Source organism: Heptranchias perlo, chromosome 1 (genome assembly GCF_035084215.1).
Source record: "Heptranchias perlo isolate sHepPer1 chromosome 1, sHepPer1.hap1, whole genome shotgun sequence".
NCBI lineage: Eukaryota > Metazoa > Chordata > Chondrichthyes > Hexanchiformes > Hexanchidae > Heptranchias > Heptranchias perlo.
Genome location: NC_090325.1, coordinates 141,996,094 through 142,017,212, shown reverse-complemented (window position 1 = coordinate 142,017,212; position 21,119 = coordinate 141,996,094). Strand labels below are relative to the sequence as shown.

The window sequence follows — 21,119 nt, the reverse complement described above, 5'->3', positions numbered from 1 at the left end:
TTCCCCGTAGCCCTGCAAATTTTTTCCCTTCAAGTACTTATCCAATTCCCTTTTGAAAGCCACAATTGAATCCGCTTCCACCACCCCCTCAGGCAATGCATTCCAGATCATAACCACTCGCTGCATTAAAAACGTCTTCCTCATGTCGCCTTTGGTTTTTTTTGCCAATCACCTTAAATCTGTCTCCTCTGGTTCTTGACCCTTCCGCCAATGAGAACAGTTTCACTCTGTCCTGGAATTTTTCCATTTGCAGGAAGACGTTGTGATGAAGCTAGAATTATGCTTGAAGAATGATGGAGGATTTGATGGCTCCATCATCATTATCAATCAGCTTTGATAGCCTTTTAATGCCCTAATATTGCCAGAACTCAAAGTTCCATCCCAGGAGTGGAGGCAGGATTCAGGGTTGTGTCATATAAGTGATGCTGCACATGACCTCATTTAGACATGGGCAGGCTGCCCATTTCACTCCATACCTGCAAGGCAGCCAAGAGTAGTGGGAACAAGCATAGAGTACTTTGGTCACAAAGCTATACAGGGGTGTGATGCAGAGTGTTAACTAGTACTCTTGTTCAATTGTTATCGATGTGTCGTCCGGCTATGCAATGCTCCATGGCATTGCCGCCTGGACTTGTGTTGCTTAGTAATCGTGGGAGTTTGGGAAGGTGAGTCCTCTATCTTTAGGTCATTGCAGTTTTCTTATACTGATTTTAGGTTTCTTCTCTTCCGGATAAATAGTGATTGTTTATCTCATTTCGTGAAGATAGCTTAGAGAATTTGAGTGTATTTGTAACAGGTATGAGCCTCAAGATGATTATTTTGAGGACGGGGAATTTGGAGAGGCATCCATTGGCACTGGAGTATTCCTGGGAAGTTTGTTTGGTAAAGCTATCAGTGCTAAGGATTTATGTCAATTCTCAAATAACAGAAGCTTGCCATTTAAAGGGAATTTTGTCTATAATGGTGGGGATGAGGCACTGCATGTTTACTAGCATAGCCTCCATTCCCTGTAGCTTATATTCTAACCTAAAAGGATTCCAAATCTTTTAAAGAGGTGATTGATACTGAGGATCGGTGCCATTTGCATAGATTGAAATGTTGTGCTCAGCCCTGCCACAGTAATCCTGTGACTACTTGAATTGATGCATATTTCTATCATAAGCAATTTTTATGGACACACCAAACAGTGGGGTAGAATGGACAACCCTGCCAGGTGGTTCCATGAGTTTAAGATATGGAGGTTAGGCAGTTTATAGTGGGAGGCTTGGAGGACAATATCTGTGGGACTTGAGTAGAGAAGGGTAATCCATTTGATGAACCTTTTCCCAAAGCTCACTCCCTTTAGTACCACCCTGAAGTAGGCCCTATAGCACTCTACTAAAGGCTTTTTCTGCATCCTAGGTTGGCTCCTGAAGAGAGCAGTGAGAGAAGAAAGCAGAGTGTCAACTTGGCTCAATTAGCAGCACTCCCATCTCGGAGAAAGTTATGGGTTCAAGCCTCACTCCAGGATTTGAGCATATCACACAGATTGATACTTCAGTGCAGTAATACAGTTGCATTGTTAGAGCTTCTGTCTTTCAGATGAGATGTTAAACCAAGGTCCAGTTTGCCTGTTCCAGTGGTTCAGGTTGACACTTCAATGTAGTGAACACTAAAAACGTAATGGCATTATTTGAACAGTAGGGAATTCTCCCAATAGTCCTCCCTCAACCAATAAGCTACAAACAGGTTAATTGGTCATTTATCTCTCTGCTGTTAGTAGACCCTTCTACATAATAGGGATTGCATTTCAAAAATAATTCATCGTATGTGAAGTGCTTTGGGATGGTTAAGAAAAACGATGAGGCACAATATCAATGCAAGCCTTTCTTTGAGGAGATGGGGAACATTTTGATGCGGACAAAACCCTGATATCAGTATATCTGTTAGGAATGTATATGATTTAGGAGAATCATCAGGATTACAAGCACAGAAACAGGCCAGTGGCCCGACTGGTCCATGCCGGTGTTTATGCTCCACACGAGCCTCTTCCCACTCTACTCTATCTAACCCTATCAGCATATCCTTCTATTCCTTTCTCCCTCGTGTACATATCGAGCTTCCCCTTAAATGCATCTATGCTATTTGCCTCAACTATTCCATGTGGTAGCAAGTTCTACATTTTAACCACTCTCTGGGTAAAGAAGTCTTTCCTGAATTCCTTATTGGATTTATTAGCGTCTATCTGATATTTATGACCCTAGTTTTGAATTCCCCCACAAGTGGAAACATTGTCTCTACATCTACCCTATCAAATCCCTTCATAATTTTGAAGACCTCTATTAGGTCATTCCTCAGCCTTCTCTTTTCTGGAGAAAAGAGCCCCAGCCCCTTTCCTGATAGTTCTAACCTCTCAGTTGTGGTATCATCCTTGTAAATCTTTTTGCATCTTCTCCAGTGCCTCTATATCTTTTTTGTAATATGGAGACCAGAACTGTGCACAGTACTCTTAAGTGTGGTCTAACCAAGGTTCTATATAAGTTTAATACAACTTCTCTGCTTTTCAATTCTATTCCTCCAGAAATGGAACCCCAGTGCACTGTTTGCCTTTTTATGGCCTTGTTAACCTGCATTGCTACTTTTAATGATTTGTGAATTTGTACCCCTAGATCCCTTTGCTCCTCTATGCCATTTAGACTCTTATTTTCCAAGGAGTACGTGGCCTCCTTATTCATCCTACTAAAATGCACCACCTCACACTTATCTGTATTGAAATTAATTTTCCATTTACACACCCATTCTGCAAGTTTATTAAAGTCGTCTTGTATTTTGTTGCAGACTTCCTCAGTATTAACTATACCCCCCAATTTGGTGACATCCGCAAATTTTGAAATTGTACTTCCTATGCCTGAGTCCATTTACGTCGTTAGTAAATGACGAACAGTGGTCCCAGCACGATCCCTGTGGAACACCACTTCCCACCTTTTGCCAGTCTGAGTAAATACCTTTAATCCCTGAGTAAATACCTTTTTCTGATTTGTAGCCAGCTTGCTATCTATTCTGCTACTTGTCCCCTGATTCCACACTCTGACCTCAGTCTTTGGCAAGGATTTTGGCATTGCAGCCTAATAGGAAAATTTGTCTGTAGGAAGCAGCTTGATGGATATTTTCACAAAGATAAGTGAAATTTTTGCCCCTCCCAATGCTTAGACATGTATCAGTATCAGCATTAATTGCATTCTGGAGCATTCATGCAAGAGCAGCATCAATTCTGGAGCAGGGTTTTGTAAACGCTGTTGGTAACCCAGGGCTACGCAAGTTTGCATTTTTTGCTCAATTTACACTCTCTAGAGTAGTTGTAAACAATTTTACAACACCAAGTTATAGTCCAGCAATTTTATTTTAAATTCACAAGCTTTCGGAGGCTTCCTCCTTCCTCAGGTGAACGAAATGAAATCCTCGAAATGAAATCGCATTTATAATTCACAGAACAATGCTTGGTGATTACAGACAGTTTTTTCAACTGCCCGTTGCCAAGGCAATCAGTGTGCAGACAGACAGGTGTTACCTGCAAGGTCTCAGAATATACAAATCACCAAAAAAAAAACACCTGTCTGTCTGCACACTGATTGCCTTGGCAACGGGCAGTTGAAAAAACTGTCTGTAATCACCAAGCATTGTTCTGTGAATTATAAATGCGATTTCATTTCGAGGATTTCATTTCGTTCACCTGAGGAAGGAGGAAGCCTCCGAAAGCTTGTGAATTTAAAATAAAATTGCTGGACTATAACTTGGTGTTGTAAAATTGTTTATAATTGTCAACCCCAGTCCATCACCGGCATCTCCACATCATCTCTAGAGTAGAGTCGCCCAACAGAAATTGCTGACTAGCCATAAATGTGGCTATGGCGAGACCATTTTAGCCACATGCATTAATTTTAACAGAAAACACCTCACCCAAAATACAGGTAAATGTGCGAAACTTTGCAGTCTTTCTCTTTCATGTAACTTTGGAATTCTGGCATGAATTTATCAGACACAGCATATTTTAGTGCAGCTTCTAGGTTTTTGTCCAGCAGTTGCAAGTGATACTTTGACTTCATCAGAGTGATTGCTCAGAATGCTCACTCGCACAAGGAGAGTGCCAGGTCCACTCCTGCTCTCCAAACATCTGCTTGCCCTTTGCCATGACAAACCCTGTTGAAGCTGCTTGTTATTAGTTGGGATTGCTTTCTTCTGCTAACCTGGGGCGGTTATTCTGGTAGGTCGAGCTGATCACAATCACAGCTCCGACCTCCATGCAATTTTACTGGTGTTTCTATGGTACTGAAGTTCAGCGTTTTCATCCATGTTACACACCATTTTAGCAGATAACCAATAAGCAGTAACCAAGGAAGTAAAGTGCACACAATTAAAAAACATTCCCATACTCTGCTCTTCGTCTCATCATTTTACCAACAAAAGCAGAAAAAGTTTAAAGTATACATGCATACGCCTTGTGAATACGATATTAAGATCGCATGCCCAATGATGGTGACTATTACTCAATTTTTATTTACTAATCAAAAATACAATTAGCCACATGTCACTATTGGCTAATGTATTGGAAAACACTGCTCTAGGGTAATGGGAAAGCCTAGCGCATCACTTTGCATCTCATTCAGTTCGGAGAGTAGCAGGGTGGCCAAGTATTCATGATATTCTTTGTTTAACCTGTGTATTAGGTGTCAGACTTGGCTCAGTGGTTGCACTCGCGCCCGAGTCAGAAGTTTGTGCATTGGAGCCCCACTCCAGAGACTTGAGCACAACCTAGGCTGACATTTCAGTACAGTGATGAGAGAATACTTTCAAATGAGAGGTTAAACTGAGTCCCCTTCTGCCCTCTCAGGTGGATGTAAAAGATCCCATAGCACTATACAAAGTTCTCCTGGTGTCCTGGCCCTCAACCAAGCAGATTATCTGGTCATTTGTCTCATTGCTGTTTGTAGGATCTTGCTGTGATGTGCAAACATTGGCTGCTATATTTCCCGATATGACAACAGTGACGACACCAAAAAAGTAATTCATTGGCTGTGAAGTCCTATGGGAAGTCCTGAGCTATATACTGTAAGTTCTTACACAGATTGCTATAGAATTTTTTCAATTCCCAGTTGATCACCTTGGGTTCATGGGATATGGTACCATTGTGAGTGCATATTCTTCTACCCTGGTTGCTGAGTTCATCAATTTTCTGCAATAACCTCAAGAATCACTACACCATTTGCATGTGTACCCTATTCAGCAGTCACTGGTAGAGATCCTGCCTCTGGATCACCATCAAACGAGAATAGCATGTGGCACATGCACCTTTGTGGTTCTCTATCTGTACTGAAGATTTATCCTTTCTGTTCACGTCAGTCCTGTTGGTCATGTCCTCTGATCTTGGCAAACATTGCTGCTAAGACTCAATTGGTTTGGAATCCATGAGTGGCACCTTTTCCAGTGAATGCTGGATAAGGTGCATGCCTTGTGCCTATGCTCTCTACATGCCCTAGTCAGGGGAGGTGGTCCTGGACCTCTACAGTGGCTGTGCTGTCTTTTCCCAAAGCCAAAGAATCTGGGCTGGGCTCTTTGCAATGTTGTTGAAACTTCTGCAGTTTTGTGTACTAGCTCTGGCCTGGGTTGCTGCAGGATTGGGGCAGGTGCTGTACCGTAAATTGATAGCAACCTTGGCTCCATGGTCTGCTTTAAAAGGCTCTAGATTTGACATCTGTATGGTTGTGTAGCTCTCTGTCCTAGTCTCACTTTACTGGGGCTTTTCATTTTATTGCAATCAATTGCTTGTGCCAGCTAAGCAGCATTCTGCAACTCAAACAGGGAACAGATCAAGGATTTAGTGAACCTCCAGAGTTGTACGGTCGCAAATTTGTCAGTACGGGACCCATTCTGCAAGGAGGGGTATGTGTATCTTGTGTGATGGAGATTGTAATTTTCACAAATGACATTTCTGAAAAAATGCCAAACTCTGACACTATGTACCTTGGCAAATAAATTTTAAAACAGAAATTTAAATATTTTTTTCAAAAAGAAACTACATATTTACCACTAAAATTAGGTTCAACTTTCTCCCACCCCTTCCCCTTTCTACAAGCACAACAAATGTTGCCACTCCTCTGAACATCAGGGGCTCAGTGTACATCCTACTCCCCTAAGCTTCACCATTCGTTAGCTTATTCATCATCTTCTGACGCCTGACGTAACAACTCTAATATAAAGATTACAAACTATGCATGCACAGAACTCCTCGTATGTAACAGACTACAATTCCCAGTAGTCTGCCACATATCCACAAAAGACGTGCAAGGGACTCAAAATGCATAACTGCTAGCCATCATTTCTTCACATAAATATTAATTTCACCCTCTTTTATTACTTAAACTTTACAGAAATGTTACTTTTTCTTTACTACCAAAAATGAGTCTGCATCCAGTACTTAACAATATCACATTCGATCTTTGGGAAAAGAATCACACTAGAAAAAATTAACCTGCACCATCAAGCTATTATGCAACAATATAATCTGATCAGGATAGCCCAAGAATAGACAGCACTTGTCACATCCCACATGTGGCATTTGGGTTTGTGTTATAGGAGTTGCTATTCATGGTTTGATTAAAGTGCTTCTGTCTTGCAGATTGATTTCTCAAAGGCAAAACTATATTCGAAGGGTTTTACGGATATAAGGATCAGACATTTTTGATATACCATTTAGTGATGGTTTTGACACAGCTGCGGCAGTTGTGGAGGCAAGACACAACTCCGTTGGGAAATACCTATGTAATTCCAAGAAAGACTAACTGGTAGAGATTGAGTGGCTACTACCTTTCTGTAGTGTTTATCGATTTTGTTTGAAAGATCTGCAAAGAAAGCCATTCAAAAGAACTCAACTGATGGGATTGTCTATTTAACTCTTCATTCACTGGTTCAAGGCTGCTGTGCACTTGGACTGATGCAACTCACTTTTACTGCTTGCTGCTGTAAAATGTCTTGATTTGTGAATAAACCCATTTATGATTTTGTTTGGTAGAAAAGTGTGTGGTGTGACCAACATTAATTGTCTTCTGAAGTAACGTGGGACCAGAGTGACAATCCTACATGCAATCCAAGGACATGTTATAACAGATTATTTTGTATATCTCTCTATCCCCTCTACTGCCTCTGTGTTGTCATGTTGCTTGCCCCAGATGAGCCGCAATTAAACATTAGGAAGACTTAAGCCATCCTCTTCGGCCTTCGTCACAAACTTCCTATGCTCACCACTGATTTCATCTCACTCCCCAGTCACTGTCTCAGGCTGATCCAAACTGTTGGTAACCATGCCATCCTATTTGACCCTGAGCTGAGCTTCTGACCCCATATCCTCTCCTTTACAAAGACCGCCTAGATCTACCTCCATAACATCATCCAACTCCATCCTTGCCTCAGCCCATCATTGCTGAAACCTCCATCCATGCCTTTTGGCACCTCCAGACTCGAATTCCAATGCCCCCCTGGCCGGCCTCCCTTTCCCCACCCTTCATAAACTTGAACAAATCCAAAACTCTGTAAAAAGTGAATCAGCTGCTAAGATTCTAGACATTGGCAAGGCCAACTTCAATGGGATGAGACAGAGACTGTCCACAGTAAACTGGGCAAATCTGTTAATGGATAAAACGAGTGATGACCAGTGGGAAATGTTTAAAGAAACATTTAACGAGATACAAAATCAGTTATACCCCTGAGGGGCAAGAACTCTGCTTGCCAAAAAAAAACAGCCACGGACAACTAAAGAGGTAAGGGACAGTATAAGACATAAGGAAAGGGCATACAAAAAGGCAAAAAATGGCACAGATCCTAGCGAATGGGAAAGATACAAAGATCAACAAAGGGTCACAAAACAGATAGTAAGAGCTACAAAAAGAGAGTATGAAAAGAAACTCGCAAGGGATATCAAAACCAATACGAAGAACTTTTAAGTTATATTAGGAAAAAGAGGGTGGTCAGGAGCAGTGTTGGCCCCTTAAAAACTGAAAGTGGGGATATTGTCATTGACAATGGGGAAATGGCGGACATGTTGAACAATTACTTTGCGTCAGTATTTACAGTCGAAAAAGAGGATAGCATGCTGGAAATCCCAAGAAAACTTATATTGAATCGGGGACAGGGACTCGATAAAATTGACATAAGTAAAGCAACAGTAATGAAGAAAATAATAGCACTAAAGAGTGACAAATCCCCAGGACCAGATGGTTTCCATCCCAGGGTTTTAAAGGAAGTAGGTGAGCACATTGCAGATGCCCTAACTATAATCTTTCAAAGTTCTCTAGATTCAGGAACTGTCCCTCTGAATTGGAAAATTGCACATGTCACTCCACTTTTTAAGAAAGGAGAGAGAGGGAAACCGGGGAATTATAGACCAGTTAGCCTAACATCTGTTGTGGGGAAAATGCTGGAGTCTATAATTAAGGATAGGGTGACTGAACACCTCGAGAATTTTCAGTTAATCAGAGAGAGCCAGCATGGATTTGTGAAAGGTAGGTCGTGCCTGACAAACCTGATAGAATTTTTTGAAGAGGTGACTAAAGTAGTGGACAGGGGAATGTCAATGGATGTTATTTCTATGGACTTCCAGAAGGCATTGGATAAGGTCCCGCATAAGAGACTGTAAGCTAAGATAGAAGCCCATGGTATCGAGGGAAAAGTACGGACTTGGTTAGGAAGTTGGCTGAGCGAAAGGCGACAGAGAGTAGGGATAATGGGTAGGTACTCACATTGGTAGGATGTGACTAGTGGAGTCCCCCAGGGATCTGTCTTGAGGCCTCAATTATTCACAATATTTATTAACGACTTAGATGAAGGCATAGAAAGTCTCATATCTAAGTTTGCTGATGACACAAAGATTGGTGGCATTGTAAGCAGTGTAGATGAAAACATAAAATTACAAAGTGATATTGATAGATTAGGTGAATGGGCAAAACTGTGGCAAATGGAATTCAATGTAGACAAACGTGAGGTCATCCACTTTGGATCAAAAAAGGATAGAACAGGGTACTTTCTAAATGGTAAAAAGTTAAAAACAGTGGATGTCCAAAGAGACTTAGGGGTTCAGGTACATAGATCATTGAAGTGTCATGAACAGGTGCAGAAAATAATCAAGAATGCAAATGGAATGCTGGCCTTTATATCTAGAGGACTAGAGTACAAGGGGGCAGAAGTTATGCTGCAGCTATACAAAACCCTGGTTAGACCGCACCTCGAGTACTGTGAGCAGTTCTGGGCACCGCACCTTCGGAAGGACATACTGGCCTTGGAGGGAGTGCAGCGTAGGTTTACTAGAATGATACCCGGACTTCAAGGGTTAAGTTACAAGGAGAGATTACACAAATTGGGGTTGTATTCTCTGGAGTTTCGAAGGTTAAGGGGTGATCTGATCGAAGTTTATAAGCTATTAAGGGGAACAGATAGGGTGGATAGAGAGAAACTATTTCCGTTGGTTGGGGATTCTAGGAATAGGGGGCACAGTCTAAAAATTAGAGCCAGACCTTTCAGGAGTGAGATTAGAAAACATTTCTACACACAAAGGGTGGTAGAAGTTTGGAACTCTCTTCCGCAAACAGCAATTGATACTAGCTCAATTGCTAAATTTAAATCTGAGATAAATAGCTTTTTGGCAACCAAAGGTATTAAGGGAATTGGGCCAAAGGCAGGTGTATGGAGTTAGATCACAGATCAGCCATGATCTTATCAAATGGCGGAGCAGGCACGAGGGGCTGAATGGCCTACTCCTGTTCTTATGTTCCTATGTCCGGTTCGTAACCTGCTCCCACTTACTCATCACCCCTGTGCTCGCTGACCTACATTGGCTTCCGGTTCACCAACGCTTCAGATTTAAATTCCTCATCCTTATGTAAAAATACCATCATGGCCTCATCTTCCCGATTTCTTCTCCAACCCTACAACCCTCCAAGAACTCTGCGTTCCTCCAACTCTGGCCTCTTGTGCATCCCCCACTCCTTTCGCCCCACTATTGGCGGCTGTGCTCTTCGTGGTCTAGATTTTCAGCTCGGGAATTCTCTCCCTAAACCTCTCCAACTCACTCTCCTCCTTTAAGATCCTCCTTAAAACCCACCTCTTTTAGTCACCCATTCTAATAATCCCTCCTTTTGCTTGCCGTCCATTTTTGTCTGATTACACCTCTATGAAGCACTTAATACATTGTTCTACGTTAAAGGCGCTACATAAATGCAAGCTGTTGTCATCCCATTGAAAGCTTCTGGGAACTAACCTTTGTGTGTGGCATGTGAAAAATAATTAGCAGAAGCCTAAGTTGTAATAATTACATTGCTCCTTGGTTATAATGTTCTAATTGCTATAAAATTCAAAGTACCTCCCACTCACCAGGAGCAACACCACAGGAGTGCCACTATTTAAAAAGAATGTGTGTGTTGAGTATCACAAGTGTCTTTAGTGTCAGTGAGTGAGCTGATATAGCTTAAGGACCAGAGATAAACATTGATCAAGCTATGTCAGAATTCATTTCACTTATTCTCCTGGGGAACGTTTTGATATTTTTAATATTACTAGTTGACCTTTCATGGTGCTGCTCACAGGAAATCATAAGAAACTTATGTAGAAAGTGGATCTTCTTAGGCCCTGCTCACAGTAAATCAGCAGACATGTTGTTTGGGAGATGGATACTGAATTTGTAATAGTTTCGGAAGGAGTGTGGGGAGATGTGGGGGCTGCGGAATGAGCACTTTGACCGTAACAAGAGATAAGACCATAATAAGAGATAGGAGAAGGAGTAGGCCATTTGGCCCTTTGAGCCTGCTCCGCCATTTAATGAGATTATGGCTGATCTGATTTTTACCTCAACTCCACTTTTCCCAACATCCTTTGACTCCCTTGCTGATCAAAAATTTGTCTAACTCAGCCTTGAATGTATTCAATGACAGCCTCCACAGCTTTTTGGGATAAAGAATTCCAAAGATTCAGAACCCTCCAGGAGAAGAAATTCCTCCTCATTTCCATCTTAAACGGGCGACCCCTTATTCTGAGACTATGCCCCCTAGTTTTAGAATCCCTCATGAGGGGTAACATCCTCTCAGCATCTACCCTAGCGAGTACCCTCAGAATCTTGTATGTTTCAATAAGATCTCCTCTCATTCTTCTCAACTCCAATGAGTATAGACCCAACCTGTTCAATCTTTCCTCATAAGACAACCCTTCCATACCCGGAATCAACCTACTGGTCCTTCTCTGAACTGCCTCCAATGCAAGTATATCCTTCCTTAAATAAGGGCATCAGAACTGTACGCAGTACTCCAGGTGTGGTCTCACCAGCACCCTGTGCAGTTGTAGCATGACTTCCCTGCTTTTATACTCCATCCCCCTAGAAATTAAAGGCCAATGTTCCATTTGCCTTCCAAATTACCTGCTGCACCTGTATGTTGACTTTTTGTGTTTCATGTACGAGGACACCAAGATCCCTCTGTACCACAGCATTTTGTAGTATTTCTCCATTCAAATAATATTTTGCTTTTTTATTTTTCCTCCCAAAGTGGATGACTTCACATTTTCTCACATTATATTCCATCTGCCAAATTTTTGCCCATTCGCTTAACCTGTCAATATCCCTTTGCAGACACTTTGTGTACTCCTTGCAACTTGCTTTTCCACCTATCTTTGTATCATCAGCAAATTTGGCCACAATACACTCTGTTCCTTCATCCAAGTCATTGATATATATTGTAAATAGTTGAGGCCCCCAGCACTGATCCCTGCGGCACCCCACCAATTACAGATTGCCATTTTGAAAATGACTCTTTTATCCCAACTCTTTATTTTCTGTTAGTTAGCCAATCCTCTATCCATGCCAGTATATTACCCCCAACACCATGAGCTCTTATCTTGTGCAGTAACCTTTTAAGTGGCACCTTATCGAATGCCTTTTGGAAATCCAAATATACTACACCCTGCCCATTACTTCCTCAAAGAACTCTAATAAATTTGTCAGACACTATTTCCCTTCATAAAACCGTGTTGACTCTCTTTGATTGTATTATGAGTCTCCAAATGTCCTGCTACTACTTCCTTAATGATGGATTCTAGCATTTTCCCAATGACAGATGTTAGGCTAACTGATCTATAGTTACCTGCTTTCTATCTCACTCCCTTCTTGAATAGGAGTGTTACATTTGCGGTTTTCAAATCCGCTGGGACCTTTCCAGAATCTAGTGAATTCTGGAAGATTACAACCAACGCGTCCACTATCTCTGCAGCCACTTCCTTTAAAACTCTCGGATGCAAGCCATCAGATCCAGGGGACTTGTCAGCCTTTAGACCCATTAGTTTACCTAGTACTTTTTCTCTAGTGATAGCGATTGTTTTTAGTTCCTCCCTCCCCTTTGCCCCTTGATTATCTACTATTTTTGATATGTTATTAGTGTCTTCTATTGTGAAGACAGATACAAAATATCTGTTCAATTCCTTGTTTCTATTGTTATTTCCCCAGTCTCATCCTCTAAGGGACCAATGTTTACTGTAGCTACCCTCTTCCTTTTTATATACACTTGTAGAAGCTTTTACTGTCAGTTTTTATACTTCTTGCTAGTTTACTCTCTCAATTTATGTTCCCCCCTCTTCATTATTCTTTTAGTCATCCTTTGCTGGTTTTTAAAGTTTTCCCAATTTGGGGAGAATAATGATTATGTGGGATAAAAGAACAGGCAATGAAGTGGCAGTAATCAAGGATAGCTAGAGTATGTTGGGAGTAGTGATTATTTCAAGTGCTCATCCAAATACAACATTCAAGAAGCATTTGGATGAGCACTTGAAATGCCATAGCATACAAGGCTACGGACCAAATGCTGGAATATGGGATTAGAGTCGACAGGGCTGATGGCCGGCGCGGACACGATGGGCCGAAGGGCCTCTATCCGTGCTGTATAACTCTATGACTCTATTTGGAGAGATTCAGTTAGTACTTGAGGTGGGGAGTATAGGGAGATGAGAATTTGAGTATGTAACTGGATCAAATGAACATTTGTGGATAATTATTTGGGGAGGGAGTAGTGACTATTTGGGGAGACAGTAGTGAATAGGAAGTATTGGGGTCAATGGACAGTTGAGTCAGTAAGGGTGGGAAGTGAGCAATTGTGAGGGGGTGGTGGGAGAAGTGAACAGCTTGGACAATGGGTATATGGGTGGTGGGTAATGGAGAGTGTGGAGCAGAAAAGAAGATTGTGTTTACACGAGAAGCTTTCAAAATTCAATTAATTTGTTAAAAAAACTCTAATTAGGATGAAAGATACTGCTGCCTCACTCATTCAATTGCTGTCTGACTCACATTCCTAATCTCTTTTTCTGACTCATCCACTCAGTCATGCGCCCTCTGATTCATTCACTCAAACTCTTAGTTAGACTCATTCAATCTCTCAGATTCACTCCCTCACTAACTTTCCCCGCTCACACCCCAATGTTAATTTTACTCAACATTCAATTTAGTTCAGAATGTCTTTATCCAATTTCTTGCCAGGGCTGAACCGTAATCTCCTTGTCATGTTTTTGGGTTACTATAATTGACCGTCTCTACAGTTCAGTGTCATTGTCCATTCTCATAAATGGACCTTGCGTCCTCTACAATCAGAATGTATGTTTTTCCTGCCAAATATCTAAGTAAATGATCATACAAGAAATCCTTGTGAATTCTCCTTTATTTGAACAACGGACTGTTCAATAGTTGAAGGGGAGAAAATTGCAGGGCTATGGGGAAAGAGCAGGGGAGTGGGACTAATTGGATAGCCCTTTCAAAAAGCTGGCACAGGCACGATGTGCTGAATTGCCTCCTTCTGTGCTGTAAGATTCTATGACAATACAAATGCTCTTAACTAAATTGAGATGCAAGCTTTACGTTCCATTTACAATAGATAGATAGATAGATGAACAGACAGGGAATAGTTTAACAGAGTGAGCCATACATTTCCTCACATTCTCTGATATATAAAATAACAAATATGCAACTTTTTTTCTCTCTAAACATTGACCTCTAAAAAGAAATCCACTAACTGTAAACTCAGGCAAGCCCACCTCCCTGGCTGTGCTAACAGTGATTTACAACTTTTGTGGGGATACCCCTCTGCAATCCCACCTAAAATCATGCAGAATCGTGATTAAGAATGTGGGGGGAGGTTGGCCTACCGCCGCCTCACCGTTCCGACAGGCATTTCCTTCCCCCTGCTCCCAAAGGGACCACTGCTGGGTGTTCCTTCCTTGCCCGTTGCATGTGGTGGGTCCCCAGATTTCCCTCCTTTATTCTCCAGTTACCACCACTACCTTGGGCCGCCATTTGGACGGCAACAGTAGGCTCCGTGAAGCAGACAGTAAAGGCCCAGAGTTCCCCCAATAGAGGGAGAGTGCCTTGTAGCGGTGAGACAGGACCTTCTTTTCCAGAAGCCGTGCTGAAATTCTCTATTTACTCTTTCTCTTTCAAGATGGTCACACAGTTCCTCTCCAAAAATCCGTTCTAGCAACTTCCTATATTATGAACATTGTTGGACTCACCATCTCCTCTGACCTCAAATGGAACTCCCACGTCTACTTCCTTGCTAAAGCTTGGTTTCCCGTTTCATACCAAACACTGCTTTTCCTCTCAACAATTTTTAACTCTTCATAATGCCCAAGTCTATTCAAGAGTCAAATACTAATTCTCTGTTGAGAAGGTTCTTCCAGTACTTATCTTGCACTCCCGATCAGCATAGAAGAAAAAAAACCTATTTGACATGCAATCCCTCACTAGCTTCAAAGCTCTCTCACCAAAGGCTTTTCTTGTCTTTATTTTACTGATACTTCTATGGTCAGTGTTCCTCTGAACATTTGTTTTTTTCCTTCCCAGCTTCAAATATACTCCTATGGGCTCCTCCTCTCTACATCCCCATCATGTTGAAATCCTGATGCCATGCAGCTCCCATTCTTAACGCCCGTGACCTCAAAACTATCAACTCTTTACTTCCCCCAGTCTTTCCTTTTACCTTCAATCTTTAAGCTTTAAGCTTGGTAACACTGCCTGATTTACATTGTTTTCAACTTTGGTGGGGTCCTGCATCAACCACCACTGGCCTTCACCTTGTTTTCTCAATTGAATATGTACAGCACATTCTTAATAATGTCATCATCCCAATTAATATAGAGCACAACCATCACTGTAACAGAAATGGTGATGTTATAAAGAAGGCAAGCACAATAGTCCATGGTGTACAATTTTCAATTGGCCAGTATATCATCAATGTCATTGATGACAAATTAGAAGCAGAAACTCCCACTTAGTTACACCATGTCCCCATGTAAATAGTTGGTTGTGGAATCTCAGACACTGGGTGAGCAAGAGACACTGTTAGCCTAACAAGCAAACTCTATACAGTTGCTTTCATAAAGACCAGTCAGTCAACTGTTATCACCAACAGTTAAGGGAGTAAAAAGGGTAAGTGTGTAAACTATGCATGTCTTGAATCTAGTCCATTCCACTCAATCATTGGCAGCTGTCATCAATAGTTTCTTTCGTCCATTCTATTTTACAAAGAATTTATTGGAGCTTGTACCATCCAATCAACAGTTATGTTTCCCTTTGTTGCAACAGATAAATCAGGTGGTATTACATTTTTCAAACCAATGCATTGATATTTTGGTTCCCAGATGCACCAGAGTGTCACAACACAGTAATGCAGTCAGCAATTTTATAAACGTGTAAAGAGAAACTGATACTAATAGCCAACTCGTGCACGATTGCCATGCAAGCCTTTTCATTACTACAGTTTTATTTACATGCCATATCCAAGTATTAACCAGTTAGGATGCCAACGTGGGCACACTGATCTCAACTAGTCACTGTATATTCATTACTCTCTGGGGCATGACAGTAATGATTGCGCTGTATGATGTTGCAACAGGTACAAAGCTTCCACTTAAGTTTTTTAATTAAATGCACACTAGTAACAGACAAAGCTATTCAAGATAATTATTTTTTGTGGATTAAAATAAAATCTAGAATAGCATTCTTGTTTGTAAGACATGAGCCACTGTGCACCCTCTTAAAAACAATTTGCACTGATATAGCCCCTTTAACATAGAATAATGTCCCAAGGCACTTCACAGAGGCATTATCAAAATGGATGCCGAGCAAAAGAAGGAGATATTAGTTGCAAATAACATTATGTGCTTGGTTATATGACAGTTCTTAACTTACATTTAAATAGCATGTGTCAGAGCACCTTACCACCAAGCAGGAAGTGAAGGAATTAGAGTGGTGGGGAGAAACCAAAGGCACAGTTGAAGAGTTAAGCTTTTAAGATTCATTTGAAGGCAGGGAGAAAGGTATCAAGTTGAAGTGGTTTTGGAAGAGACCATCAGGGCAGGGACAGGGGCTCAGTAGCTTATATTAACACATTAGTAAATATTGTTGTCCACATCTATATGGACAATTATGTGAAACAATAAGGAAAAACATATAATTTATCCATCTAAATGTATGCTGCTAATAAGAGCAGTGCATTACATCAAAAGCCCTTTGGCAGAAGCAGCCCAGCTGTGCACTTCACCTATTTGGTCCTGTTCTGGTCTCTAAGGATCTCCAGATTTGGTACAGTTATTGCTTTTAGATCACATTCTTATTGACTAGTGTCAGCCTGGTCATTCATCTTGAGTACAGATGTCACGACTGCAGTGCTATCTTGTGACATATTGTGAACATTTTCTTCCAGAAATACCTCTTTAAGGCAGGGTGCAATAGGTTAAACTACTAGACAGAAACCAAAATACAACTGATTGTGCCATTCTATTTCCTTTGTAAGAAATACTTCTCAGTCTTGAAATTGGAAACCATTGCAATAATCAATTTCCTCAGAGTATGCTAGTAAAACAAAAAAAAAGCTTAAAACCTAACCAATGAGGTTATCCTTATTAAATTAAAATAAATCTGATTTTAGAATGCTTCAAAATCAGTGGTACACCATACAATATAATGGTCTGATATTTGAACTTCAAGAACATTTTCCTTTTACAATTGTTGATCAGTAATAACTGAAGTTATGTTCAGAGATGATGCCTTTGAGAAAAAGGTGCACACTTTACTATCAGCACACACCAACAAGGTAAATGATCTGCACTAGTATTTTGTAGCTTTCATTCGGAGTCACTTTTACAAGGTAATCAATGCTTGTTAATTAGTTTTCACTGCAGTTAAAAATGACCAAGTGCACGATCAAGTTAAATAAATCTGTTTCTATAGGAGCAGCAATCAATGTTATAGCTCATTAAATGATAGCTCCAGTCCAGTGATCATTAGAATACAGACTGTGATTTAGGAAATGGCTTTTGGGGACGGAGAGGTGGAGGGGGAAGAGGGCAAACCAAAGAAAACACAATTTTCATCCATTTTCCAAACAACTGCAAGAATAGCATTAATTAATTAAAAAAACAAAGATATTCTGTACATGTGCGCCTTTTTCACTATACTTATTTGATTTTCTTTTCTAATACACTAGAATTTTTTTTCGCCAAATAAGACAAAATCTTTGACCTCATTCTGTTTCATGGTAGTTTACTTCTTTGTTCTGTCATCATTATTAGTTTTGATATTATTTCAGTTTCTTTGTGTTTCAAATATTAACTTTTTTTTCCCCAAATAAAACATTTTGCATTTTAAGTAGGTTTTTCTGATTTTAGTCTCTGCCACTTTAAATTGAACCTGAAGCCTTTTAATAGAAGCGAGTCTACACTTAAAGGGGCACAAACTTCAAAAAGAGAAACTGCTTCTAAACACACACAGAAAGATGGATTAATAAAATACTACTTCTGAATCATACCTTTTCTATTTTACTTACTTTGTTGTGCAATACAAAGAATGATGACAGAACAAACCAGAAGTAAATTCAGGCACAAAGACCTTTGTCTGGTAAGATGATGTGGAACTATTCAGCAAACAAGCGCTTGTACTTCAAAATGGTTTATTCATAATACAAACATGTGTTGTGGCACAATTTAAGTGGTCTTACAAATGTAGCTCTAATTTTGTTATTGTGTACCTACTGCCAATAAGCAGAAACCAATTCTCTATGAAACTAACCGTGTTCAATTGCTGCTTTAAGTGTTGCTTCAGGATGTGTTGATCCAAATGAGTTGCGAACGAAGCGTCGGCGGCGCCGCAAGTCATCTTCCCAGTAGTCAAGGCGCCAGAACTCACGAAGACGACTGCAATGAAACAGAAGCAGCACATATGTTAGCAATTATCAAACAGCATGGTAGCACATAAGTACTGAATAAAGATCTCCTTGTTTGGTTGGTCATTTTTGCAGTCTGCAATCTTTAAGTTAGGTTTGTCCTTGAAAATAACAATATCACCTTCCAGACTAAGAAACCCCTTTCCCGTTTCTTCTTGGAAGGTGAAATGAGCACTAAATACATCATTTTGAAATGAATTGCTGACAGTGTGATCAGTTTCCCCACACTCTAGTGGCATGTGCTCTGATTTCAGCCTCATTTCAGCCTCAGCAGGACACCTTTAGCTGTGACTGCGTTTATAAACCAGAATAGGGAAAAGGCCATTATAAATATGGTATAGCATTACCTATATTAATCAAAGTCTACCCCTTCATCATTTTTCTTCCCAATTTGTGTGTTTTCTCACAAGGTCAGTAAATCATACCTTGCATTCTCAGTGCAGAAAGTGTTAACTTTAATGAACACTACTGTTACGCACGTACATGAGAGATAATAAAATATTACTCTATTTAGACGTGCAGAAATTTAATTAAAATAATCTCTTAAAATATTCATTACATTTAGCCCCTGAGGCATAGAGTAACACAAGAAAATGCATTTCCTTTCTTTTACTGATATTTTTAAGACCCATTCCTGCAGAAAGACAAGGTAATATATTTAAAACAGATGACATTTGATTTTTTTTTTCCCGACATTATATTTTAGGAGGCAAAATGTCAAGCATACCTAATTTTAATCAGCAAAATACAATAAAAAGGTAACACTAATCTTTTTATCTGTTCATGTCAAATTGAAAGAACGCTCTACTACACAGCCTAAAGAACTCCCTCTTCCATTTACAGGTTTTTTTTTAAGCTTTCAAAAAGCAACATGGGAAGATTTGTTATATATCAGATAAATCTTTTTATTCAGTGGAGGGCAATACTACATAGTTTCCTCTTTCATTCTAAGTCACTGGGATTTTATAAACAACACCACCATTTCAGAAAAAGCAGACATTTGCATTAGAGATGAAAGAACAGTAGTATTAAAACAATATTTCAACCACCAAGCTTTAAACACTATTTGTAGCAGGATACACAAATATACTACAGAGAGAGAGAGAATTATTTCTAAAACTACTAGAGATGCCCCTGGTGTGAAACAATTCACTTAGCAAATAAAATCTAAATAAACACAAGTATTCAGTAAAAGGTGGATAATTCTATCTGCATGTCAGTACTCTATATTTCACAGCAGTAAGTGAATTTATGTCTACAGCTTCATCAATGTAATTAAGCCATTAAATCACTTGTGTTGCTAATTCACTAATATGGGCTTAATCCCATAGTAAAATCTCCTACACAACACTTTTGCTTGTAGCTAATGATTAAGTTTTATCACCAAATACATGTGTGTCCTCTGTCCTCTTTATTTATCCAATGTAGGCAATGTTGAAGTTCAGAAAAAAAACAAATAATGCATTAAAAACAAATTGTAATCTGAAATACCTCCATTTCTTTTTTATTTAAAATTGCTCCCCCCAAAAAATGTGAATGCACACGGTCTATTACTAGATTTTAGTCACATACGACAGACTGTTATGTGTTCGGCTGCGATAGCTGCAGTGCCCGAACAGGCACTTCATCATCCTGGCTTCCAACATTCATCTATTAAAATTATTATCAAATATCTACTGAGATCCAGGCGTGAATCATAGACTGCACCCAGTCTTCTGGGGAAAGATACAATGAAGGTCTATTCATCAGTATGGCAATCGGCAGAAGTAATTAGTTCCCAAGACCTAGATTTCTTACAAAGCTTATTTCACACACTGCCACAAACAACATATGATAGTGAAAAGCTAATGAAAGCCTGTAAAATGTGTTAACCTCTCTAGCCATCAATCGTTCTGTTACTTTGTGTGCTAAATATTTTTTTTTAAAGCCAATAAATTATTAATTTCTCATCCATCCATGACAGTTTTTGACAGAGTTATGTGGTGCCATTCTTCAAGATAACAACAATTAAAATTACAAAAGGAATCTGCAGTGTTCATTTATACACTATTTGTGTAATTAGTTCTTCCACAACAAGATGCCCCACTCAAGAGTAATCTTGACAGAAAGCTCATGTTGTCCATTTGCTTCTTCATAATATGATCCTTATAACTGAACAGCTGCATATTTGATGGTGCTCCACCAAAACAAACTACAAATTGAAAGTTTTTATTTCATCACGAAAAATAACTGTCATAAATACCAGCCTCTGCTTGAAAGCCAATGATGAAAAGAGGTATAATTATGCTCAGTGCCTGAGCCTTTTGTGCAGGACTCGGCTTTATAAATGTATGTAATTTACCTCTGATTGATAGCAGTCATTAACTAGATATCAACTCCTGATTCAATATGCTGCACAGCAGTATCTCCCAGAAACCAGTGCTGGTTTGGGCATACTGGAATTTTAAAATCTTACAGGAATACTACCCTAAAAAGAAAATAATTAAATCATTATACAAAGAACTTAAAAACATGCACTCTATGCACACTTTTTGGTATATTTACAATTTTTTTTATGATGGGCCCTACACTTACGAACATGAATGCATGTCCCAATCAACATACATCATGTGTCCATGCAGCGGCTAGACCAGTAAATTTGCATTATATGTAGAAAGTCTTCAAATTTGAACAATTCAAAGAAATGAGAGAAACTGCTGTCAACCAAATATTTACATATTTGCCCGTGTCAGCTGTGGCTCAGTTGATAGCACTCTCGCTTCTGAGTCCGAAGGATGTGGGTTCAAGTCCCACTCCAGGGACTTGAACACAAAATCTAGGCTGACGTTCCAGTGCAGTACTGAGGAAGTA

The 21,119-nt window shown here is 40.0% G+C and overlaps 1 protein-coding gene across 4 annotated transcripts in view; it reads right to left on the bottom strand.

Moving 5' to 3' along the window:
* lrba (LPS-responsive vesicle trafficking, beach and anchor containing) overlaps positions 1 to 21,119 on the bottom strand; it is a 753,934-nt gene that overhangs the window by 310,671 nt on the left and 422,144 nt on the right. For all 4 annotated transcript variants that reach the window (XM_067992149.1, XM_067992164.1, XM_067992158.1 and 1 more), the window contains one exon: positions 18,116 to 18,240. In XM_067992149.1, coding sequence (XP_067848250.1) covers positions 18,116 to 18,240 — 125 coding nt within the window. The remainder of the gene's footprint in view (positions 1 to 18,115; positions 18,241 to 21,119) is intronic.